The sequence below is a fragment of the Myotis yumanensis genome, unplaced genomic scaffold, assembly GCF_028538775.1.
Source record: "Myotis yumanensis isolate MYYU_CA2020_CCGP unplaced genomic scaffold, mMyoYum1.0.hap1 SCAF_2, whole genome shotgun sequence".
In the NCBI taxonomy this organism is placed as follows: Eukaryota; Metazoa; Chordata; class Mammalia; order Chiroptera; family Vespertilionidae; genus Myotis; species Myotis yumanensis.
This window is the reverse complement of record NW_027223753.1, coordinates 68564625-68590434: the sequence shown is the minus strand read 5'-3', so window position 1 is coordinate 68590434 and position 25810 is coordinate 68564625. Positions and strand designations below refer to the sequence as shown.

General features: G+C 43.0%; 1 protein-coding gene and 1 long non-coding RNA gene across 5 annotated transcripts in view; one reads left to right on the top strand and one right to left on the bottom strand.

Annotated features, from left to right (window-relative positions):
• Window positions 1-22964, top strand: part of LOC139003556 (uncharacterized) — a 62573-nt gene extending 39609 nt beyond the window's left edge. Inside the window, exon 3 of the long non-coding RNA XR_011470259.1 lies at window positions 22780-22964. This is a non-coding gene — a long non-coding RNA (uncharacterized lncRNA). The remainder of the gene's footprint in view (window positions 1-22779) is intronic.
• The window catches only part of LRRC8D (leucine rich repeat containing 8 VRAC subunit D), a 120916-nt gene continuing 114854 nt past the window's right edge, over window positions 19749-25810 (bottom strand). For all 4 annotated transcript variants that reach the window (XM_070405570.1, XM_070405571.1, XM_070405569.1 and 1 more), the window contains exon 3: window positions 19749-22682. In XM_070405570.1, coding sequence (XP_070261671.1) covers window positions 20104-22680 — 2577 coding nt within the window. In that variant the 5' untranslated portion in view covers window positions 22681-22682 and the 3' untranslated portion in view covers window positions 19749-20103. The remainder of the gene's footprint in view (window positions 22683-25810) is intronic.

The following is a 25810-nucleotide window of genomic DNA, read 5'->3' as shown; positions in this document are numbered from 1 at the left end:
AACATAAATCTAGTTGACATCCTTGATTTCTCTTTCCCACCTCCGCTATATCCAATCCATCCATTTGACCCATTTGCTCAGCCACTAAATCCTAATCCATCTTCTGCTCCTCTCTATCTCCATTGCTACTGCCCTGGTCCAACCCACTGACATCTCACACAAGGAGTATTACCCTGCTCTTCTACAATCTCTTCTCCCTCCACTCTCGCTCCTCTAAAATGCATCCTTCACATGGTTGCCAGGTAAAATTTGATCATGTTACTATTTGCCCCCTTGAAATCTTTCAATGTTTTCCATCACACGAGTAAAATGAAAACTTCAAGCCTATGAGCCTCACATAATTTGGTCTACTTCCTAGACCTTAATTCCATACCTCTCATCCCGCACTCACTACTCCCAGCCTCTATAAAATGGTGTTTCTCTAACTCAAATATCATCCTTTTCCTCACCTCAGCACTTATGCTATGGCTGTTTCTTCTTCCTGGAACTCTCTTCTCTAGATTCTTTTCATTATCCTTTCTACCCAAAATGTGCTCTCTGGATTAGCAGCATAAATTTCACTTGGGATAAAATATGCAGATCTCAGGCACAACTCCTTACTTGCTGAATCATAATCTGCGCTTCAACAGATCCCCATGTGATTTATATGCAAGTTATAGTTTGAGAAGGTCTATAGCTTAGGTCTCAGCTCAATCGCCACCTCCTCAGAAAGGCTTAGCTAATGCTCAGTCTAAACTAGCTTCCCAATCACCCTCTATTACACCATGTAATTGGCTTTTCTCATGGCAATTAAATTTACATGAAAATACCTTAATTGTTAACTAATATCTTTATTTGTTTCTTTTTCCCCACTAGAGTATAAGCTCTCTGAAAGCAGGGGCCATATTTATGTTGTCCACTCCTATTTTACCACCTAGCCCAGTGATGGCGAACCTATGACACGCGTGTCAGAGGTGACACACGAACTCATTTTTTTGGTTGATTTTTCTTTGTTAAATGGCATTTAAATATATAAAATAAATATCAAAAATATAAGTCTTTGTTTTACTATGGTTGCAAATATCAAAACATTTCTATATGTGACACGGCACCAGAGTTAAGTTAGGGTTTTTCAAAATGCTGACACGCCAAGCTCAAAAGGTTCGCCATCACTGACCTAGCCTATCTCATCAATAGATATTTGACAGATGACTGAATATTCAAATACATATGCAGTTTTAATGTTCAAAGAGATGGTAGAATAGAATAAATTTTTTATTTCTGTTTTTCTGGCTTTGTCTGACTTAATTACCAGCCAGAAAAATTATGAGTCAAATCAATCTTGGCACAAATCACTTGCAGTATCGTAATTAAATTGAAGGAAGGAAGGAAAGAAAGAAGGCTGGCCTTGGAATATGAGCTGGTAATAAGTGAAATGGCATGGCAAAGGACTGCGTAGGACAGGACTACAGAGGCAAGTGAAAGATCACATTGGCTTCCCAGCATGTTGTGAATTAGGCTAACTTTCTCACTTTCTAGAGCTTGTAAACAATGAAAATTGAAATTTTATATTTCTTATTGTGCTGCCTAGATCACACCATCAATTAGTAGCCATTGAGAAGGAAAAGATATGTTCACCTGTGTTTCTCCTTTACTCTCACACTACTGCCACACTCAGATGTGTGGGTTTTTTCCACACCAAGCAATTTTCCGTGACATCAGTTGGGTTCTACAGTTTACTAGTAACTCAATTCCAATACTGAGGTTACCTGGAGATAACCTCAGATCCCACAGGTTAAGGGCTCAATCCCATGAGAGTGCCCACCACTCCACTTTACGTGCCAATCACCGTAGTAGGGCCCCAGGGTACCCACAACTTCTATCTATCTTGGCTACAAATCTGATTGATAATGACCATAATGTACAAGCTGCTGTGCAGGGACTGATCTTGCAAAGTAGAATTTGCCTCATCAGGCTCTAGTGCCCGCTGAGGTCTCCCTTTGGGGGTGCCACTTGTGGAGGTAATTGGTTGGTGCTCTGATGTGGTCTGAAGCCCACCACTGAGTGTGTTGATTCTGGAGCCTCTTGGAAGGGACTGTGGTGCATGTCAATGTCAGATGCTGCCTGTGACCTGCCAGGGGCTACTTGTTAGGAACTACAAAGCGATCCACAGTTTGTGGCTGCCTACACTGGGCTTTGGTAGGAGCAAGTGATTTGTGCCAAAACTGGGAGAGGCCCAGCTGCATACCAAGTGTTTGCTTTCACCAATACCAAACTGGGGTCAAGTCAGCAAAAGGTCCAAGGCACCCTGAGATCCACCTCCTGCCAGCTGCGTGTTAAGTTCGGTCACTGAAAGAGCCTCTGGCAGTGAGCGAGTTGCATGAGGTAGGTTCTTGGTGAGTCACCAGGTAGGGGCCCGTGATGTTGATAGAGATATGATCTCGGCGCCAATGCTGGGTCTGAGGCCACTCAACAAAAGCTGCAATGCACACCAAGGCCAGCCGCCACCGGCCTGGGGCCTGCAGACCTGTGTTTTGGGTGGGGTCTCAGGGAGTCATCAGGGTGAGGCCAGTAGAACTCATCAGACTAAAACAGATTAAGATTTGCTGTGTTGAGGGAGAGCTCTGCACAGGAACGCTGGTGCTGGTAGAAGTGCTGCAGGGGAAAACTCGACCTCTATGAGAATCTTTCATAGCTGTAAACCTACTTCTGCATATATATAAAATTAAACTGCTGGTAGCTTGAAATAAGCCATGGTGGAAGTATCTAAACACCACGGAAGGACAGCAAACACTAAAAAACTAGGACTCTTCCTCCCCACCTTGGACCAAGAGACAGTTGTTAAATGTTTATCAGCACATCACTATGTGTGCATGTATTCGCACAAATACAACTATTTATATTCACATGTATACAGAGAAAGAGAGAGAGAGCAAATGAGGCAAATGTTAAAAATTGGGCAACCTAGGTGAAGAACATACGGGTGTTTTTATACTATTCTTAGAACTTTTCTATAGATTATAAAAATTTTTCCAAATAAAAAGTTGGAAAAAATTAAAAATATAATCAGGGAAAATATGAAGGTGAAAAAACATTGATCATAAGGTGATACAGTTAAGTTGGTTGAAGTGCTCTTATGGGTTATTCTGATAGTCTTTCTAATTTGGTACATTCCTGAAATTTTCCATAATAAAAAGTTAGCAACATACACAAAAACAAGTTAATAGAAAAAGGTAGTTAATCAGAAAGAAATATTGCTGAAACATGACAATAGCTAGGAACAAAATGTTCATTAAAATGTATTAGTCATGCTCAGGCCACACTCCACCTGGCATACCTTGGAGGGAGACAGGATGCATTCAAAGGACATGTATTTGCAAGAAAATCTGAATGTTCAATAACCATACAGGTTGCTCTGTTTATGAGACCTGTACCATACAACCTAAGGTTCTATTAAGAGTCAAATTGAATAATTAACCAATAGGAGTTTGTGTTTGGCACACAGTAGACAATTCAAATGTATGTATTGCATGAATTAAGAAAAGAATGGTTTCCGCCCTGGCCAGGTGGCTCAGTTGTTTGAAACATCATCTCACACACTAAAAGGTTGCGGCGGGTTTAATCCTTGGTTGGGGCAACCAATAGATGTTTCTCTCTCACATCAATGTTTCCCTTCCTCTCTCTAAAAAAAAAAAAGAAAAGAAAAAAATGGTTTTCCTTTCATGATGTCTTTCAGGATATGTAACTCCATAAACAAACATTAACACTCTCCTGGCCAGGGATGGAGACTGTGTGGCGAGAACAATAGAGAGCAGAGATGGAAGGGTGTGTGTCACAGCTCCGAAAGCAACCTGTCCTTCCCTTGCGCACAGAGAGAGAAGCAAGGCTGCTTTAGGAACAAGAGACCTGTATAGTCACAGTGCACTTGGTTTAATGCTCTGTGGTCACCATCCTGAGATTTTTAATAATTTTATCTTTGAACTTGGATTTTACAACTCATGCTGAAGTGACAAGGGCACATGTGTGTGAACACAGTAGATAAGTAGGAGTGTCAACTTTTTCTTTTTTTAAAAATATATTTTATTGACTTTTACAGAGAGGAAGGGAGAGGGATAGAGAATCAGAAACATCAATGAGAGAGAAACATGGATCAGCTGCCTCCTGCACACCCCCAACTGGGGATGTACCCGCAACCAAGGTACATGCCCTTGACTGGAATCGAACCTGGGGCCCTTCAATCCGCAGGCCGACACTCTATCCACTGAGCCAAACCGGTTAGGGCTCAACTTTTTCTTGATGCTCCATTTGCTTTAAGAATTCTTGATGTCCCAGGAGCACTGACTTCCCAGGGATCCCCGACGACGCCTGGGAGTCCAGTAGGATTCAAGGCAAGTACAAGGTAAGTGAGTTCCATGTATAACGGAGAAAGGAGAGGAGAGAGGTCACTTACAGCCCTAAGAGACCATGCTTTCTGTTTAAACCAGAACTCGATTTAAATGCAGAAAGTAATGGCACTCTTTATTTAACAAATAAATAAAGAACTCTATCATACCCTTCCTTCATTCTTGTTACCTCCCTGTATTAGCCAACCACTTAGGCTGAAAACGATGACATAAAAGAAAGGGAAAGATGGCAACCCAAGTTCATTTTCCTTTCTAGCCTTTCCTTACTCATCAGTAAAGGATAGGGGGAGTGTCCGTAGGATGTGCACATCAACAGGTGAAGTAAAAACAGTTGAGTTAGTTTTGTGCAGCATTTACACTATTCTGGTCAGAACAAAACTGAATGCATGTTTGAGCTACAAAATACAAATTGCATAATTTCACTAATTCTGTGCATGAATTTAATGCTTTTATATTTTAATTTAAAACATTGCACAATGAAAAGATAAATGGTAAAATTTATGCTAATAACCTAAAATTTTAATTTTCCTTCACTTAGAATGACATTAAGTAGCAAATTAAAAACCCCATGACAAGTTGAGAGAAAGAATGAGGCAGAAAGGGTAAAACTTTGTTTTATTTTGTAGTTTATTATTTTTTAAAAAATATATTTTATTGATTTTTTACAGAGAGGAAGGGAGAGGGATAGAGAGTCAGAAACATCGATCAGCTGCCTCCTGCACACCCCCCACTGGGGATGTGCCCGCAACTAAGGTACATGCCCTTGACTGGAATCGAACCCGGGACCTTTCAGTCCGCAGGCTGACGTTCTATCCACTGAGCCAAACCGGTTAGGGCAGTTTATTATTTTTTAAAATCCTCACCTGAGGATATGTTCTTATTGATTTGAGAAAGAGATGAAGGGAGAGAGAGGGAAAGAACCATCGACGTGAGAAACATCAATCGGTTGCCTCCAGTATGCCCCCTCATGGGGCGGAAAATGGGGGGGGGTTGAATCCACAACCTGTGTATGTGCCCTGACCAGGAATGGAACCCATCACCTTATGGTGTATGTGATAGCACTCTGACCAACTGAGGCACAGCAGCAGGGCACTTTCTGTTTTAAAAGTGATTTCTGCAAGCTGCCGCCCAAGCTTTTTCTAAAAGGAACAAGGCTTCTTCTCCACCCCAGAAAGTATCAAAACACATTTTAATGTGCAGAGTTGAGTACTTTCTTCATCTGGTATCACTTTCCTTTGATACTAAGATTTGCTCTTTAACCAAACCTTCTCTGAGTCGAACAGCAGCTCAAAGCTTGAGAGGAGATTGTGTTCTGCTCCTACAGGCTCAAATCAAGGCGTATCCAGACCAGAACAACATGGCAAACACTGGTTAGACACATGGCTTTAAAGTTTAACTCTGCACAAACAGTGCGGTGCAGTCCAGAGCAAGGTCCATACAGATAGGCCCAACAACCTTGCCTTTCAGTGTCTTGATAGCTCTGTGTCATGGAGACCTTTAGGTTTTGGCCTCCATGGGAAGATTTCAGAGATAATGCTTCTCCTCTTGGCCCCCTGCCCCGTAGGCAGTTGTGTAACCAAACTATTTCCTCTACAGAGCTCCCCAAGCACAAAGTCTTGGGAAAGGAAATACTACAAAAGGCAGAGGGTACATTTCACCTGGAAGGTTGCACGATGGCTAATAGAAAGCCTTGGACATGAAGTCAGAACTTTCTTCTTATCAGTGGTGTGGCCTCGGGCAAGTCACTCACCCTGTCTAGGCCTCAGTTTCCTCAACTATCAAGTGATAGCAACGATACATACCCTGTCTGAGGTTGCTGTGAAAAGGAAGATAACATCATTTTATGGTAAAGTGCTTTTTAACAGTAAAAACATGCCCAACCTAATAAAATTAATGTTTTCAATCACTTAATAAATACTTAGTAAGCACCTACCATAGGCTAGACCCGTGGTCGGCAAACCGCGGCTCGCGAGCCACATGCGGCTCTTTGGCCCCTTGAGTGTGGCTCTTCCACAAAATACCACGTGCGGGTGCGCACGTACAGTGCGATTGAAACTTCGTGGCCCATGCGCAGAAGTCAGTATTTTGTGGAAGAGCCGGTATTTTGTGGAAGAGCCACGCTCAAGGGGCCAAAGAGCCGCATGTGGCTCTCGAGCCACAGTTTGCCGAGCCGCGGTTTGCCGACCACTGCAAGACTCTATCCTAGGGGATGGAGGTATATTTGTGAACAAAAACAGACAAATACCTTGTGTAGAATTTACAATTTGCTAATCTAGGATAATAATGGCCTTGGCCCGTGTGGCTTAGTTGGTTGGGTGTCATCGTCCTGTGCACTGAAAGGTTGCTGGTTTCATTCCTAGTCAGGGCACAGGCCCAGATCTCCGGCTCCACCCCTATGTGGGGGGTGCAGGAGGCAGCCAATAGACTCTCCCATCCATGTTTCTCTTTCTCTCCCCCTCTCCCTTCCTCTCTCTCTAAAAATCAATAACAATATTTGTTAAAAAGGATAATAACAATGAAAAAAGTAAGAGTGAGTTTGTGATGTTAATTGAGTGGCATGGCAGACTGTGACAATCGCAGCCCCTGACAGGTCATACCATCCTGAGTCCGCTCCCCTTGCAGTGGACTCTGCTGCTCCTGACTGGCTCTTTGGAGGCCAGGCCCTGAGAGGCCTTGAAGCTTCCCTTCTCACCCTTTTGAAAGATTCTAGCTGTTGTGTGAGGAAGCCCAGACTAGACTGTAAAAGAATGAGATGCCCCATGAAGAGAGAGCCTCTGCCAACAGCACCACTGCGAGGGTGAGGCAACCTTACACCCTCTGGTCCAAGTTCAGCTGCCAGTTGATTGCAGCTCATGGATAACCCCAGTGGACCCAGCTATCCCACAGAATAATAAATCAGTGTTTCAAAAAGGAGGCCAGAAAACTTCTCGGCAAAGGTGATATGCCAATTAGAAAAGAAGAAAGCTGCTAGGGGCTGAATGTTTGTGTCTTCCCCAGATTCCTGTGCTTCTAACAGGGCTTAGAAGCCCTAACCCCAGTGTAGTTCAAGATGGGGCTTCTAAGGAAGTAACTGAGGTTAAATGAGGTCATCAGGTTGCACCCAGGGAAGGCCATGTGAGGACATATCAAGACTGTGGTTGTCTGCAAACCAGGAAGAGAGTTCTCACCAGAAACCAAATCGGCTAGAATCTTGATCTTGCACTTCTATCCCTCAGGACTGTGGGAGAATAAATTTCTGCGCTTTAAGCCACCCATTTATGGTATTTTGTTATGGCAGCCGAGCTAAGACAGAAGCCATGCAGATACCTGAGGGAGAGCATTCCAGCAGAAGGAACAGCTGTGCAAAGGCAGGGATGCTGGAATGGTGTGATGCTGGACCAGTAAGTGAAGGCAGAACTGGGGACATGGGGAAGAGAGGTAAGAAGTATGCAAACCAGTAGGCCCTTTGATGACTTAGCTTTTTATTTAAAACAAAAGCAAAGTCTGTGTAGGGTTTTGAGGGGTGGAGTGACATGTTTTCAAAGAACACACATTTCTGTAATACTTGACTTATATGTAACGATGAACATGTGTGACTTTTGTAATCAGAAAAAAGACATCAGAACACTTTGAAGATTCCGTAAGTATAAGCAAACAAGGGCAAGCTGTGTCCTTTAATGCCAACATGTGGGCACAGAGGCAGTAGAGGACCAAGGGGGTAAAGGGGAGAGAATGTAGCTGGTTAGAAGGGCAGGTCTCAATATGCCACAGCCCTGGATTCTTGGAGGGCTGTGCTCGTTGACTGCTCTCCCACAGGTATTGCACTTCTGTGGACAGAGGTGAGGGAAGGGAGCAGAGGGTGCAGCAAGGACAGAAAACACTGCTTGGATGGAATTGTTTCTTTATAGGAATCAATTCAAATACTTCTTATTTACTGCAGCACTTAGCATATTGCCCAGTTTCTATAAGGTAGGAACTAGATTATTTCTTGAAGAAATGAGCGAACTGAACTGAGCAATCTCCCTATTATTCTGCACCCAGTCTTCCCATTATCATTCCCCCTTCTTTGTTGGTACAATGAATTCTAAAGGGAATCTTTCAAACAAAGAGTGGGTGTAGTGGAGGGTTGGTCTTTGAGGTAATAAAACAATAAAAATCTGCTGTATTTAAGCCCTGCACATCTCAAGGTCTGTTTCTAATTTTAAAAATGTAACAAATTGAGCTGAACTTTCAAGTCCAGTTGAGATCTCACAGGCTCTCAGATAACCGTGTATATCTCATTGTTGTTTATATCTAGGTGTGGGCTGGGACTGACAGAGTTAAAAGTGCAATGGAAAGGTTGTATGAGTTGTGTTACCTTGTAAAAACTCTATTCACATTTTTTTTTCCTTCTTCTTCTTTGGTTGGCAAAGGGGTAGATAAGTAAACAAAGATGCTCAGTGCAAACCTGGACGGAAGGTACTTGTAAAATAAGCATTCTGTTCAAAGTGCACTTGAGCTGCGCTATGGCCAACTTATGCGTTTCCTAAATATTGTATATATATATATCCACCTTTTTCCTACGTCCAAGAAGAGCGAACTAACCCTCATGAGTAGAAAGAATGTTTCTTTTCAAATGACCATACCCTTAGACCAGCGATTCTCAACCTGTGGGTCGCAATCCCTTTGAGGGTCAAAGGACCCTTTCACAGGGGTCGCCTAAGACCATCAGAAAACACATATATAATTACATATTGTTTTTGTGATTAATCACTATGCTTTATGTTCAATTTGTAACAATGAAAATACATCCTGCATATCAGATATTTACATAACGGTTCATAACAGTAGCAAAATTACAGTTATGAAGTAGCAACGAAAATAATTTTATGGTTGGGGGTCACCACAACATGAGGAACTGTATTAAAGGGTCGCAGCATTAGGAAGGTTGAGAACCACTACCTTAGACATAAACTTGGCATTTTCAAATCAGATATTTTAAAAATATTCATATTTGAAATGGATTATTTAAAGGAAGCAATGACCAACTATTTGTGATCATAGAGATGATTTTTATCTTCTTGAATAGATTAGAAAAGGTTGAATACTTTCAACCCCAATGATCAGTCCTAGTACAAGTTTCAAGTTAACCAAATAGAAATAACAAAATACTGATTAATCCAGTGAAGGGAGGTGGAATATGCAATCCCCAAATATGTCACTTTGGCATAAGGATTATTTTAAGCTGAAGGCAACTGAGAAAAAGCAGATACAAGAAAAGCTCTCTGCCTACGTCTTTTGTCCAAAAGCAGGATGCAGCTTTGCAAAGATGTCCTGTCTCTCCTCTCTACCAGAAAGAACAGACGTTAATCACCTAGACAATTCTAGACCCTTATCAGCTCAGAGATGGCACCAGAGGAATCTACAAAAGAAACTTGGCTAAAACTAACCCTCATCTGCCATTAGTTTCCCCATATATTTGCCTCCCCATAATTCCCCACCCCGAAGACCTCAAAGTCCTTTTGCTTTGTCTTGTCACATCTCTAAAATGTATTGTTGGTTTTCTTTTTGTTAAAATGTTATATAAGCACACGTTCTGACCACCCTTTTGAGCACTCATCTCTGAGTGTTCCCATGTGCATGCACAAATGTACTGGTTAGTAAACTTTTAAAAAAAATTTTCTCTCATTGATATATTTTAAAAAATATATATTTTATTGATTTTTTACAGAGAGGAAGGGAGAGGGATAGAGTTAGAAACATCGATGAGAGAAAAACATCGATCAGCTGCCTCCCGCACACTCCCCACTGGGTATGTGCCCGCAACCAAGGTACATGCCCTTGATTGGAATCGAACCTGGGACCCTTGAGTCCGCAGGCCAACGCTCTATCCACTGAGCCAAACTGGTTAGGGCTCATTGATATCTTTTGTCAATCTAATTTACAGGACCTGGTCAATGAATCTAATACAGGGAGAGGGAAAATAATTTTTTTGCTGCCCTATACCAGCAATCAATTCCTTATTCACTGTACAGCTAGAATAATCAACCTTTTTATGGAGAATCTTATAAATTAGTCCAAGACAGAGTTCCTTGCAGCTATTCTTTGGAAATCTGTCTTCAGGCCTTTGAGCAGGTGGGCTATTGGGTCTGACCTGAGTTTAGAGAACTACTTAGAAACATTCATAACCAACCAAAGACAATTCTTTTTAAAAATTATTATTTATTTTTAGAGAGAGAGAGAAAGGGGGAAGGAGAGAGAGAAACATTGATGTGAGAGCAAAATATCAACCCACTGCCTCCTGCACACCCTTTGCTAGGGGTTGAGCCTGTAATCTAGACAAGTGCCCTAACTGGGAATCAAACCGGCAACCTTCTGTGTATAGGACAGCACCCAACCAACTGAGCCACACCTGCCAGGGCCAAAGGGGGTTCTTAATAATACAAAGTGTGGTTACTCTGATTTGCTAAGCAAAATAAACAAATTAATGAATGAATGAAATGTCGCTTGCGAGACAAGCAACAAGTTCCCAATAACTTGGCTTTGCTGGCTTTTGAAAGGGGAGAACAGCCCACTTAGTTTCTACTTGGGCAGTGTTCATTTCCTTACCTCTAGTGTAATACTATATTTAAATAGGCTTATGATATGGCTACATCTTCCAAATACTTAAGAAACATTAATGAAAACAACTGAAACGTATTAAGTACTCAACGTGGTAGACTGTCCTAAGTCAGCGGTTCTCAGCCTGGGGGTCCAACAACCCTTTCACAGGGGTCACCTAAGACCATCGGAAAACACATATATAATTACATATTGTTTTTGTGATTAATCACTATGCTTTAATTATGTTCGATCTGTAATAATGAAATTGGGGGTCACCACAACATGAGGAACTGTATTAAAGGGTTGCAGCATTAGGAAGGTTGAGAACCACTGTCCTAAGTGCTTCATATGTGGTAACTCATTGAATCCAAACAACTGTGCTATGAGGGATATACTTTCATTAACCCCACCCACGTGACGTGACTTGCTAGTGAGGCAGTTTCAGCCTGAACCACAGCCACCAACTCTGCAGCTTCTCAGTTCTGGTGACAAAGGGCAGGTGGTTGAGCTGGTGGCAGGAGGCTGCTTATACACAGGGAATTAAGTCTCAGGCCAAAAAAATTAATTTCATACAATTAGGAGAATTTTTGAGTAGCGACCTTACTGTTATGCCCAGATTCCAAGATCCCCAAAGACCACACTAGGAGCCAGCCAGTTCGATACAAAAGCAGAAGGTCCTTTTATTGGGGGCTAGCCAACCCGACTCCGCCTCAGGCCAGCGCAGCGACCAGAAGCAGAGTGCCCCCGCCTGGGAAAAAACGGGTTTTAATAGGGGGGTGGAATGAGGGGATTGTGGGCCCTGCCGATTGGCCAGGCGCAAGCCGGGTCTTGTTACACAGGATGTGGTCATATCTACAGTGCGCACTTCCCTTGATTGTCATTGGTTAGTTTAAAATCCCGGGCGTGGCCAGCAGAGGCCTGGGCTTCCGGGAAGAAGGCCGCACGTGGCCCCAACATGGAGGATACAGGCAAGATGGAGGGCATAGCCCTCACCCTTTCACTTACTACCTCTTGTAATGCCCCCCCAAAGCCACTTCTCCAGGGCCCGATTCACTGCAATTGAGCACACATGTTATTTACTGCGCCTTCAGCTCCAGCTGGTGGAAGAACTGAGGCCATACTTAGAATGTGTCATTGGGTTAATTTTATTCTGTAAATAATAGAATAGCTGTTTACAATATTTTAAAACATCCCCGCCTTTTTCCAGGCTGTCTCTGAGCTGCTACTTATTGCTCCATCCGAAGACTTTCTTGGTCACTACCAACACTAATTTTACTCCTGGTCAATGAGAAGACTCTTCTGTTTGTATTGATTGTAGGAGTTGCGCGTTATCTTGTGAAAAATTTCTACTCACGTTCACAAATGCTTTTCAAATGATAATTCATGTCTTGGTTAAAATTCACTCCAACAAATTGAACTCACTTTAGGTAAAATATTAGGCCAAATTACAATGACTAAGGAAGGAAGAAAGCCAAAAAAAATAAATCAATAAAAACATTCTAGAAGTTTTGAAATGCAAATCTGGAGGTGAGAGGAGTATAAAGGTACCAGCAGGGGTGGGAATGTTAGCTTCCTCAACTTTCTGCATTCTTTCTTGTCATCAGCTTCTTCCATGCAAAACTGGGTTCTTTCTACCCACAGCCCACAAATATCTGATTATTGCCCGAGTTCAAACAGTGGAGTCAGTGACCCTTAACGGAAGGAGAAAGAGATCCAGTAAAAATAAAGGTCAGGGTGATGCAGGCACTGGTGCCGCCTGGGATGGTAACAGCTGGAGCATCTGTCAGAAATGCCATGCTGGCAGGAAAAGTCACATCTGCCTGGAGGGCCCAGCAAATGTTACAGTGTTCTCCTGCACCCACCTTCTGGACCTGTGCAATGTCTCTCCCCACCACGTTTACTCTGCATCAACTAGCTGCGACGGAGCTTTCTCATTCCTGAGTCAATGACCAGGAGTAAAGGCGGGCATGCCTTGAACATTTAGTGAAGGAAAATAATTACATTACCTTGGGTGGAGTGCCTTTTCATGACTGTCAGAGCCTAACAGAGGAAACAAGTTGTAACGCTAAGGACAGATGCTGAGACACATCAAAAACGCCTAATACTAATGCAGGAAGGAAAATCTTAGCTTGGGGCAGATTTATGTAACTGGATGTCAACACAGGTTTCTTTCTTTTTTGTTTTTTGTTTTTGTTAATCCTCACCCGAGGATATTTTTCCATTGATTTTTAGAGAGTGGAAGGGAGGAAGAGAGACAGAGAAACATTGATTGGTTGCCTCCCTTACCCACCCAACCAGGGCTGTGATTGGAGCCTGCAACCAAGATACGGGCCCTTGACCAGAATCAAACCCCGGACCCATCAGTCCACAGGCCAACACTCTACCCACTGAGCCAAAATGACTAGGGCTCATCTTAGGTTTCAAAACCTCTTTCTGAATTGTGGACAGAGCACCAGCCTGCTGTCCTATAGTTGTCTGGTTGTAGGCACGTCGGAGTTTGAATCTGCTGGTTACAATGTGGAACCAGAGACGAGTTATCCTTTGAGTCAGTTTGTTCATCACTTCAGTGAGGCTAATGCCTTTCTCATAGTGGTCTTGTGAGGATGAGATTAAATACCAATTTAGCAGGGCCCCATTTCCTGCTGCCTAGGTGACCTTAGCAGATTGCCTAACTGTAGGGCACGGCTATAGGGTTAAGCCTCGGACTGACCTGTTGGCAAAGCCACAAACAAGCCCCAGCTTAGAGGGCACAGTCCTCTAAGCATAATTAGGCTTGACCTCATGATGCTCCCTAGATCCTTCCTAAGTAGCTAATGGGCTGAGGGAGGTATAGCAAGTGCTGCCAAAACAAGTGAAACTCACAAGAACATTGTAACTATGGTGACCACTACCTTGTTTACCTCTGGCTATAAAATAAAGGCTCAGCTTGCCTCAGGATCTCTCTCTGTGGCCTCAGCCAGGCACAGGAAGATCCACCTAATCCCAGCTTATTCTCTTTGTCTGTCATTTCTCCATCCTTCACCGCCCTCACTCAGGCTTGTGGAACCCTTGGCTGAGCTGGCTCGGCACCTAACCTCAGTTTCTTCATCTGGAATATGGGGAGAATTCACACCTCCCAGTAAGTCAAGTGCCCATCTAGCATAGTCTGACCTATTATTTTGCCCTATCAACTTTCTAAGGTCTTCTTCCACCTTCAGAAAAGGAAACCTGAAGCAGAATCCCCTAAAAAAGTAGCAGTTACTTAGAATTGGTAAGTGGAAGGTGTGGTCTTGAATATGCATCAGCTACTTTTCAGGCAGAGATGAAAACACTGTCCTCAACTGAATTCCCTGCCTACTGAGATGATAAATTAACAACAAACTATATTTATGCGCTGTTTATCTCCAGGGTGCTCTAGGCACTGCGCTGACATAACCTCACGACATCATGGGGAACAGGAGAGGGTGGGCGATTTCATCACCACCTTCAAGAAGATGAAGGGTTACTATCTGGATGGTGACCAGCTGTTTTCACCACAACCAAAGCCAGATAGAGAGCCAGCAGGCCTAGTTGCAGGCAAGATTTGGGTGAACCCTTGGAGATCCATCTTGAAGAGGTTTCCATCCAGGCAGTCCTGCAGTTTAAAGTACTAAATTATGTGGCTACTATTTATAGTTTTCCACTGGCAAACAAATATATTTCTTGACAGTTATCTGTACAGCTTGGCTCTACACCTAGTGATTTCTTTGGGCAGGTCTTCCCCAGAAACGATTCCAGTCAACTGTTTCATGCCAGGCTATTTGGCAGTTTCCAGGGACATTCTGAAAGGGCTCGAAATGGGCAGGTTACCCCATGGTTGAATGAACTTGAAGCAGCTTACCCAGACTCAACCTGAAGGTTAAATAATGAAATGGGGTTGTTTAGCTGCCCAGGCTTGTGAAAGGTGTCTATGGGCTGAGCACGGTGCATATGTCATTAGGGCAGTTAGAGGACCTTCGAAGCCTCAGGATCCTGGGAGAATGATATATACTACCACCTCTTCGAGCAGCAGACAATGGCACCCCTCCTTCCTGTGGTTGTTATGGTTGCCAGCAGGAGCAAACAGGGGTAGAGGAACATGGAAGTTGGTTTAAGCCACAAGCACCAGCAAAACCCCAATTCCTCCCCAACTAGCACTCCGCAAGAGGCCGATGGGAGCGGCAGAAACCAATGGTGGTGAAAACACTGGCCACCAGCACATCCTCTTCCTAGTCCCAGCTCCTGATGATGACCAGCTGATTGGTCCATAGGTGTGTTTAGGACTATGCTTCTCAAATTTTAACTTGCCTGTGAATGACCTGAATATCACCTTGTTAAAATATAGACTTTGATTCACTAGGTCTGGAGAGGAATCTGAGATTGTGCCTTTCTAAGAAGCCCCCAGGTACTGGCCCTGCAGGGCAATTTGAGTAGCAAGTCTTTAAGGACTTGCAAGTATGAGGGCCCCCTCATCAAGAGCTATAAACAGCCCAGACGGTGCGGCTCAGTGGTTGAGCATCGACCTATGAACCAGGTCACAGTTCAGTTCGATTCCCGGGGCAGGGGTGGGGGGATAACTTGATCCCTGCAGGAGGCAGCCAATGATTCCCACCATTAATGTTTCTCTCTCTCTCTCCCTTCCTCTCTGAAATCAATAAAAATATATTTTTTTAAAAAGGCGTAAACAAGATAGTTTATGCCCTTTATGTAACCTTGCTCCTGGAAGTTGTCAGGAGCCTGGGCTGCTTTTGTTCTGCTGCTGGGCCATGCCTGGTCTGCACTGGATTCATTTATTTCTCTGCAGTTTGACCAGCAGGAACGAGGCAGGGGACAGCATGCCCTTACCTTTAAGGCCCTGATCCAGAAATTGCACATTCCACTTCTATTCCCACTCTTTTGGCTAGAATTCAGTCACATGGCTACGTCTAGCCCCGAGTAATGGTTTATTTTATACACATTTTATTCTGTGCTCCTAAGTGTCCACTGAAAATGCCATGGCCGAGGAATGAGAGAGTGCACATGAGGCCAGGCTAACACTCTGTCAGGGTCAGGGGAAAAAAAAAATTACAGCAGAATGTTGTTGAGTACTTACTATCTGCCAGGCACAGTACCTAAAACAAATCACCTCATTCAATCTTCACAAAACATGCCATAGGTAGACACTATTATTATGCCCATTTACAGATGAGACTGAGGCTTGGAAAAGTTAAGTAGCTTGCTTTTGTCATACAGCTGAGGCAGAGGCAGATTCATATCCAGACACTGGCTTCAAAGCCTGGAATCTTAAAGGACAGATATAGAGACAGCAGGCACTTTGCACCATCAGGGGCCCCATAGCAGGAGGGTAGCAGATCATGAGTCTGAGACAAAACCTGCAGGACTGCCTGGCCGCGTGACTCAGTTGGTTAGAGTGGCGTCCCATACACCAAAAGGTGAGATTCCTGGTGAGGGCACATATCTAGGCTGCAGGTTCAATCCCTGGTTGGGGTGCATACACGAGGCAATGGATCATTCTCTCTCATAGCAATGTTTCTCTCTCTCTCTCTCTCTCCCCCTGCTTCTAAGATCAATAAGAAAAACAAAACCAAAAAACCCCACAAAACCAAAAAACATATCCTCGGGTGAGGATTTAAAAAAACCATACCAAACCTGAAGGATTGACTAAGCAAAAAATCGTGTGCATTTCCACAAGATGATGCTTGCCTGGGACAATTTATATGTTCTATTTTCAGGGTCAGAAGGATGAAGATAGGAAAGATACCCTACTCCGGACCTTTTAGATTTGTGAGCTAAGGGGCTTTTCCCCATGTCGGCAGCATGACTGTCGCCAGGCCAGGCTGTTCTGTCCCCTCCCCTGCGGCAGACACCACTCCGAACACCTGGTGCCGGTGTCCTAGGAGAGCCACAGCTGGTCAGGCCCAGCCGGGCCACAAAGGGGCCACTTCTTTGTGTCGCAGTCACAAGTTAGAGGACATTTGAAAACTGTTTTCCAGGGTTTCTTTCTTTTCTTTTTTGCACCCTCCTTTTTCTTTTCATGAAAGGGGCTTTTTGTTAGTACAGCCTTTGTTTGGAGATTCAGTTGATAAAGGGACCATTTTATTGGAATGAATTACTGACGCAAGTGCTGCCAGCAATCTCAGGGAGAGGACAGCACTCTGGCTTTTATTCAGCAAGGTGAAAGGGAACAACCACAGGGCGTCGGTCTCAAGGGCACTTGGGAGTCTGCTGCCATCAGCAACTTGGGAGTTTAGTTGCTGGTCAAAACAGAGTCCAGGGGAGGCAGTCAGAGAAAGTGCTAGCAATCATATTAATAAAACATAAAACTTTCCCCCTTTATATGTGAAAAATGTCAACTGGTCAAGACTTGCAGGCCAGGACTTACAGAGAACAAACTCTTTCTACCTGTTATTAAATTGTCACGACAGAGAATGGGGTCCCTGTAATACTTTCAGCTTATGTTAAAAAAATATTCCTGTTGAGCCAATTGAATGCTGAGGGAAAAAAGTTAAACAGGAAAAGTAAACCAGAAAATAATTTTCTTCAGAGGAAGCTCAAGGGACTTTTAAAAAAGATATAAAAAACACTAGTTAGCTAAAACCTGTAAATTCTGTGTCCCCCCCCCCCCCCCCCCCCCCCCCACGTCTGGTGCGTGCAGTGCCAACATGAATTTGTGAAGATAGATACCTGATACCTGGGTGGACAGTATATTTGGGCTCCTAACTTAATCTTCTGTTTTGTTGAAACTCCCAAGATGCAGCACATTTAAAGTCTGTTAGATGAATCAGCATTTCATAGGAAACTGCTTTTAGAATATTGCTACTTGCAAACAGTGGCAAGGAATGCAGCATTTAAATCAATTGACCATGAACTCTTCAGAGTTCAAGGAAATCATTAGGGGCTGATAAGGTGCACAGAAGTCTTGGTATGAGAAAAGGTACCCCTTGATATTGTTTGGAGGCATGTAACACTAATCAGTTCTAAGTGGCTGAACCCCAAGTACTGATTAAAAAACAGGTGCCTACAGGCAGCTGGCGGTGGCCAAGCGTTGGGGGTGTGGCACCGTCTCCAGTTCCTACGGTTCTCCCCTCTGAAAAGCCAGGCAAGCACGCAGTGGGTGGCCTGCCACGTGTACCCTTCAAATACAACATGCTCTTGTTTTAAGAAAGGAAGACAAGCCTCCTAGTCTGTAAAGCAAGGATCATAAGATCTGGCCTCGTGATCTCACAAGCCAGAGAGTGTGACATCCTTCTGAAAATGCTCTACCAATTTCTGGTGGTGGCATTACTAAGGAGGGCGAACACTGTATGGCTGTGGGAGGGCAATGTCCAGGAGTGTGTACAGCAGAGTTTGTAAGTGCAACACTTCCCTGAAGCTCCTCTTTAACTAACTTTGCTCCCATCCCAGCCGTTATTCATCCATGCAGGTTCTATAAACCTTCGGTGCTACAATCATAATCAATCATTTGTACTATTTGCACTGACTCCCCAGTTCCTTGAACTAGCTAGGCACAGAGTAGGCGCATAGTCAATACTAGTGATTATATTAATGAATGCTGATAGAAAAGGTGTGTACACAGGAGAGAATTTGTTCATCCCCCACATTTACCATTGCCTTCTGTCTAAATTTGGACTTTTAGAATCTTTCCCTCTATCTCAAGTCTTTCAGGAGAGGGAGTGGTTAGGATGCTGGAGCTGGGATCAGTTCCTAATTGAGCCACAGTGGCCACAGGCTTTTCGACTGGAGAGGATACTTCTCCAAGTACCTACAAGCTGTACAGCAGGTAAAGGTTCACCACCACTTGCAACAGGCCAGTACCCCCAGAGTTCAGTTCTTTGGGAGAAAAGCAGGGTTGTGAGTCCATCTTTTCATATTCTCTGCAACATCCTTCAAGCCATCATAGGGGGTGACAAGAGGACGACCAGTGTTTCATTAGGTGACTTGAGTCTTTTGTAGAGAGGATACTACTTTGCCATCGAGTGCCAGACACTTATCTCTTGGAAAAACACTCCCACAGAAAGGCCTATGAAATGCTTGCCAACCAAGACCTAAACAGGTGGCAGGGAAGTTTTTGATTTTCCAAAATGGATTTAGACACTTTGTAAGTTAAATAAAGAAGGAAAGCTATAAATTAAAATGGACATTCTGCCAGCATTTCCCCGGGTATGACCCCTCCTACCTGCAGACAAACACAGGAAATACAGCCTGTCACTAAAATGAATATGGAAAGTTAGGAGTTTTCCAACCCAATGAAGTACAAATCCTTCCCGCCCCTCCCCAACAGTGAAAACAGGGCAAAAAATTAAATAAGACTTACTTTGATTCTGTGTTATCTTCCAAAAGGTGATAGACAGTGGAAGGTTGTTAATCATTAAGCCATTAAAAATTCTATGTTGGTTGTAATCAGATAAATTTATTTTTTAAAAACATTTTCTGTTTATTGGTAACCCTATATTATTGGAAGAAAAATGCACCATATAATCATAACTCCAGGCTAAGGGAAAACAGCTATTACTAAGAGGAATGCTATTTTCTATTATTTTTTGTCATTATTTAGTCTTTAAAAATAAACAAAGCTACACACCTTTACTGTATGCTAGACTTTTGAGAGTGTAAAATCTATAAAATGGGATTCTCAAAAACAGTTGTACCAGCCAAATATTATAAGAAGTGCTTATTTGGGGTGCTTTAAATTAAAACAGGAAAGGAATCAATATTTCAGCAAATTTATATTTAAAAGCTTGGACTTGATATATCTTTAGTGATCTGTGTTAAAGCAAAGTAAATCAAGACACCTCAATAAAGGTGATATAGTAAGAAAATGTCAATTTAATCATTTACTTTAGCAGGCAAGCAATTTGTAAACATTCAGTAGCGGCAGCATCCAAGTTACAAACAATTTAAAAAGAAACCAAGATTAGTGATTATACTTTTTGTTTCCCTTTCCCCAAAAGAAAAAAAAAAGATTTGGAAATGAATGACTTAAAACACTACAAACATTGAACATTCAGTTATGTCTTCTATCAGCCTTCTATGCATCCTCTCTGTGTTTTATTTTTAAAGATGTGTCTACTCCTAAAACGCATTATTTTGCAATAACTTGTACGTGAGCATTTGCAATCTAGGAAGTTGTTCCTGCACATGGATGTGCACGTATTATCTCAGTTTAAATCCCATTTGCAAAAGGAACATTTGTGTCTTGATTCAATGCTTCTTTGACTTCGAGTGGCAGGGTGTCAAAAAGGTGATCTTCCACAACAAGCCCGCTTTTCTTGAGCAGGCGACACTGGCCCAGCTGGGCTGGCAGGCGGTCCAGGCAGTTGCCCTTCAGCTCCAGCTGGGTGAGCTGGGAGAGCTGACCAATTTTGTCTGGGAGGGAGGAGATGCAATTTTGCCCCAGATTCAAAGTCCTCAACTTCACGCATTTAAACAATTGTTTTGGCAGGAGGTCCACTTTGTTCCCAGTGATATGCAAATGCTGCAGGTTCTGAAGCAATCCTATTTCTATTGGAATCATGGAAATGTTGTTGTAGCTTACATCTAAGCATCTGAGTTTCTGTAAACTAAACACTGCCACTGGTAAGGATTCGAGCTTGTTGTTGGAGAAATAAAGTGACTCCAAGTTTTTGACATGGGTAATGGAGGGAGGAATGGTAACAATTTTATTATGCCATAATTTCAAACAAGTCAGTCGTTTTAGATGCTGGAAACTGATGATTTCTTCAATTGTGCGTATGTTGTTTGATTTTAAATCCAGTTCCTGTAAATTAGAAAGGCTGAAAATTGCATGTGGAATTCTCTCTAGCTCACAGTTCTGGAGCTCGAGCTCGGCGACATTCATCATTTTCTTAAGGCTGTTCAGTACCAAGAGTTTAGTGCCGTCATTATGAATGACTAACTTTGTAAGATGTGGAGCCACATCTGTGATGTTGGAGGGAACTTTGGTCAAATTGCTCTTCACGTTGAGAATCTTAAGGTGCCGCAACTCTCGGAGAGATTCAAGTCCTATCATCTTATTGTTTTCAGAGTTCAAATTGCCTATCAAGTACAACTCTCGAAGGTTTTTGAGCAAATAGACCCAGGCAGGAATTTCAGCCACATCGGTGAACTTCACGTGAAGGCATCTCAAGTGATCTCGGAGAAAGCTAAACGCAGTCTGTTCCACTTTCGCAGGGCAGTGGCAGAGGTGAAGTTCTTGGAGATTAGTCATTTGAGAAATCTTAGCAGGAATTTTAGCTTCTGGAATCAGTTCAAGTTTGAGTACATCTAGGTCTGTGAGGTCAAAGACAGCATCGGGCACGCCCGACAACATAAACAGATGCAGCTCCTGCTTGTCCTGGGCGTTGCGTGACACATGCTGCCTGAGTTTTTCAAATGTCCACTCGTGGTTCAAACTAATTTCCCTAAGTTTATTTTCACTGACTTCTGACAAGAACACACCGAAACGCTTGGAATACAGCTGGTCGTACTGGTCTACCATGTGCAGAAGGAACGCGAAATCGTTTTTGACGTCTGGAATGTCGCTGAAACTGCTCTCTTCTCGGACTTTTTCAAAAGAATATTCCTTCAAAGGTATCCTGAATAACCAGAAGAGAGTGTAGAGGCAGATAAAACCGTACACACAAATAATGGATATGTAACTGATGAGAAGCTTTTTCAGCATATAAGCCATGTTGTGGGTGCACTCAAAAACCTCATAACCGGTCAGGTGCTCAACTTTCGGCTTGCAGACGTGTTCAAAGCTGATAGCATTGACGAAGTTTGCTGTATAGCAGAGGATAAAAATGAACTTGGCAGTTTTGATAACTGTTTGGACCACATAGAGTTTATAGATCAAGTCACTGTCTTCCACATGGGCACGGAACTTCCTCACTTTCTCAAACAGGGCCTTGGCCTGTTCTCCGTCTTTTTTATCCAGGATGGTCATGCTGGGGACTTCAATGACGGGCTTCTCGGCCGAAAATTTGAAGCCAGTTTTGTTGATCATAGGGGTACTGGCGCTGGGGCTCCCTTCATCGCTGCTGGTGGACACATGCTTTGGTAGAGTCTGGGCACCTGTTATTCTCTGCTTGTTCTCCTCCGAGTCTTCACACGCCGTCTCCGACAACGCTTTTGTAGTCCAAGGAGATTCAAAGCACTTTCCTAATATTGAAACGAAATGTTCTACTTTCGAGCACGTTTTGGGATATTTGAACCAAAAGTTGCTACTGACCATGAGAATAATAGTATGTATAAGAGCAAGGTATGGAAAGTACTTAGAATACCACGGAAGGGCCAGATGGTAACACATTTGATTAATAAATACATATTGCTGAAAATCCAAGTTTGTTTTCCTGCCTGTTGGATCTCTCTTCTCTTTCTTCGCCTCCTGATTTGGAGCTGTGGAATCTGGGTGAGGATATCTGGCTCTGAGAGGTATGTCAGGTGTCACAGCAGATGTGTCAAAGGAAATGTCACTTGTTACCCGCTCATGTTGGTCTTGGTCAGTGGTTGCTTCCATCTTCGGGATATTGGTGGTAACGTCGACATTTCCTGGTGGTGTCTGTGCCTTTGAATTTACAGGAGATGGCAATACTGGCAAGCAGACCACCTGATCTTTGGTAAGTTGCATGGTTCCTGCAAAGATGGCTACCATCAGCATAACGACAGCCAGGTAATCCATAAACACGTCCCACCATGGTTTCAGGATTCGGTAAGTTGGTTGAATGTCATTAAGCGAAGCAACTTCCGCAAGGGTAAACATTCCTAGAAGACAAGCAAACAAAAGGCATGATTACAGCGATGCATGTGAGAAAAACCTTTCACTTGCTCCAAACTAAGTTTTCTTATCCTTTTATCCAAGACAGGTACGGTAGAAAATGAACTTAAAAGGAAGATCACTGCCCTGACCGGTTTGACTCAGTGGATAGAGCGTCGGCCTGCGGACTCAAGGGTCCCAGGTTGGATTTCGGTCAAGGGCATGCAGGAGGCAGCTGATTGATGTTTCTCTCTCATCGATGTTTCTGGCTCTGTATCCCTCTTCCTTCCTCTCTGTAAAAAATCAATAAAATATATATTTTTTAAAAAAAGGAAGATCACTGAGAAAAATAGTGGTTTGTTGTACCAGTTCTTTTCTCCTAGTCCACAAGGATAAAAAAAGGGTGGGGGGAGAGTAAACTGCCTTCTAGGTAAGAAATAATGATAGTTTGCTCAAGGTCTATGGTGGTTACAATAGAAAGCAGGGGGTAGAAATTGAAGAGCTATTTTTTTTTTTTTTTTAGGAGACAGAATTGGAAGACCTGTAACTTACTGGACCTTGGAGAAGGATATGAGAACAGGACGGTATCTGTTGTGGAATGGACTGATTTAAGGTTGAGACTGAAGTTCTTAGGTAGAGGGGTGGGATGATTTTTACTGTACAAGCCAAAATGAATTGTCTGTAGATACCATTAAACTCTGGATAGCCTGTGTACCAGTCCCAGACCTACCACATACAAAGGGTGTGATTCTCTAAGCCTTATATTTTTCATCTGTAACAAGGGGATGATAACTGCTAAGGGTTGCTGGAAAGCTTAAATTAAGACATGATTGTAAAGCTCTTAGCACAACCTCTGGCCACAAGTATTTGTTAGCTCTTTACATTAGCTCCTACAACCCTGGTGGAAATGTCCCATGGATGGCTGAAATTAAGGGTCTAGAGCAGCTGTGGGCAAACTGAAATGAATAAAACTAAAAAAAAAAAAAAAAAAAAAAAAAAAAGACCGTACCCTTTTATGTAATGATGTTTACTTTGAATTTATATTAGTTCACACAAACACTCCATCCATGCTTTTGTTCCGGCCCTCCGGTCCAGTTTAAGAACCCATTGTGGCCCTCGAGTCAAAAAGTTTGCCCACCCCTGGTCTAGAGTGTAAGAGGAGTCTTAGTCTATATACTTGAGATTTATCAATATATGCAGCTGAAACTCTGGCCCTTGTAGCACCAATGGAAAACATGTGGAATGAGAAGAGGGCCAAAAACACAGGTGGGCAGGAATGATCAGTGATGGCACTAAGTTAGGACTAATGAGACCTTTAATCTCTGCCAAAGCTGATGACCCCAGCAGTAAGGAAGAGCATCTTGGTGCCAGGACACTAAAAAATGTGGGCGCCATTTACTAACGGCTGCCAGCATTACAGTCCTGAAACTGGTTATACAAATAACATGGTACAGGGACAATCACTCTGGAAGTAACCAAGAAAAACATAATGCTTATAGTGACAAGTAATGGGACTGGGCTTCTGTAATCACGGACGGAAAACAAATTGTATCTTCTTGAATTTGAAAATTTCAACTTCTTGAAAAGCAACATTACCCCATTCTGCTTTCTCAGGAAGTTCTCAGGTTCCAATAATCATATAAAAAAGGATTTACTAGTATATAACTAATATAAAACAAAAAGTTAAAAAGCAAGGAGAGTACCCAAGATTCTGGGAATGCACTTATTTTTTGAATAAAGGACAGAAGATAGATTATTATCTATGCATGAAAAAGTTGCCCCAAGTGCCATGTAGAAAAGAATTCTGAGGCTGACCCTGGCTTCAATGGGAAACAGCATTATGACTGATTACTGCTGTCTCTCCTGGAATGACAAAATGGAGAGTGGTGGCATTAGCACTTTTATTCTGCTTGTTCTATTTTATATTATGCCTTATTTTCTCTGAAACTTTCCCATACAACTAGTACTTTGCAGAGCAGGTGCATAGTATCTATATATATAAAGAGGAAATATGCAAATTAGGCCAGGACACAGTAATGGGTCAAGACCAGACAGGAGGAGGTTGCGTATGCTGGTGAGGCCTGGAGCAGAGACGGAGACAGAGACAGGGGGGCCAGTGAGCCGCTGTGCCCTGGCTTGGGCCGCCCCCCACTCCCCCAGACGGAGCAGACACGGACAGGGACTAGGGGAGGAGGTGGGGGGGCCGGTCCACAGCCTCCATGGCTGAGTGCAGACCCAGAGAAGAGACGGTGGGCCCGCCTCTTGCAGTAGCAGTGCAGCTCCCTCCCGTTTCCCGTGGTTGCCGGAGACTCGCTTCTGCCTCCTGCGGAAGCGGTGGGTGGCCTACTGCGCATATCACGCGATGGGCTACTAGTTTCTTAATAAAAGACAACAAACAACTTTTTCATTATAATAGCAATTCTGATGTTATTATTTTTAAGTGAAATATCTTTTATGTACTCAGGTAAACACAAACCCAAGAACTCTGAACACATCTCAATTACTGAGTTGTACTTATATTTTCTGAAAATTGCTAGGAATTTCATTTCCAGACTTCAGGGCTTATGTGTGAAATGCCTGGCACCCAGTCTTTGTAAGAAATTACTATAGGGGTGGAACAAAGAAAAGAAATACGTGTACCTCAGTAGAGTAAGTGGCAGATAACATCCCCACAGGAATCTTGCTTATGAGTGGGTTGGGAACTTAAGCAGGAAGCAAGGCTATTAGAAGGCACGGTGGGCCAATTTAAATGAGGAACAGTTCCACCACGTGCCATATGAGCTCGTTAGTCCCTATCTAGAAGTACAACACTGCACTCAGCCAGAGGTTACAGAATGATTTCTTGCTTCATGTACAGAAACTGGAGAACACACCTCACACTGGTGTATTTCTTGCAAAAAAAACTTCATATGGTCACACCACAGTTTTAAAGGTCCGTCAATATGGATGCTGGAAAAAATAGATTTGGGGAGGGGGGGCACATATTTCTTTCTAATGGGATTTTTCTTCACTCTTCAAATAGCTGTACTGGACTCTAGAGAAGCCAAGGTGTTTGGGTTGGAGGCTGAGGGAGCAGGGAATTTTCAAAGTCACTGTACTGAGAATGTTGGTTACTTATTTATTAAGCCTTGATTAT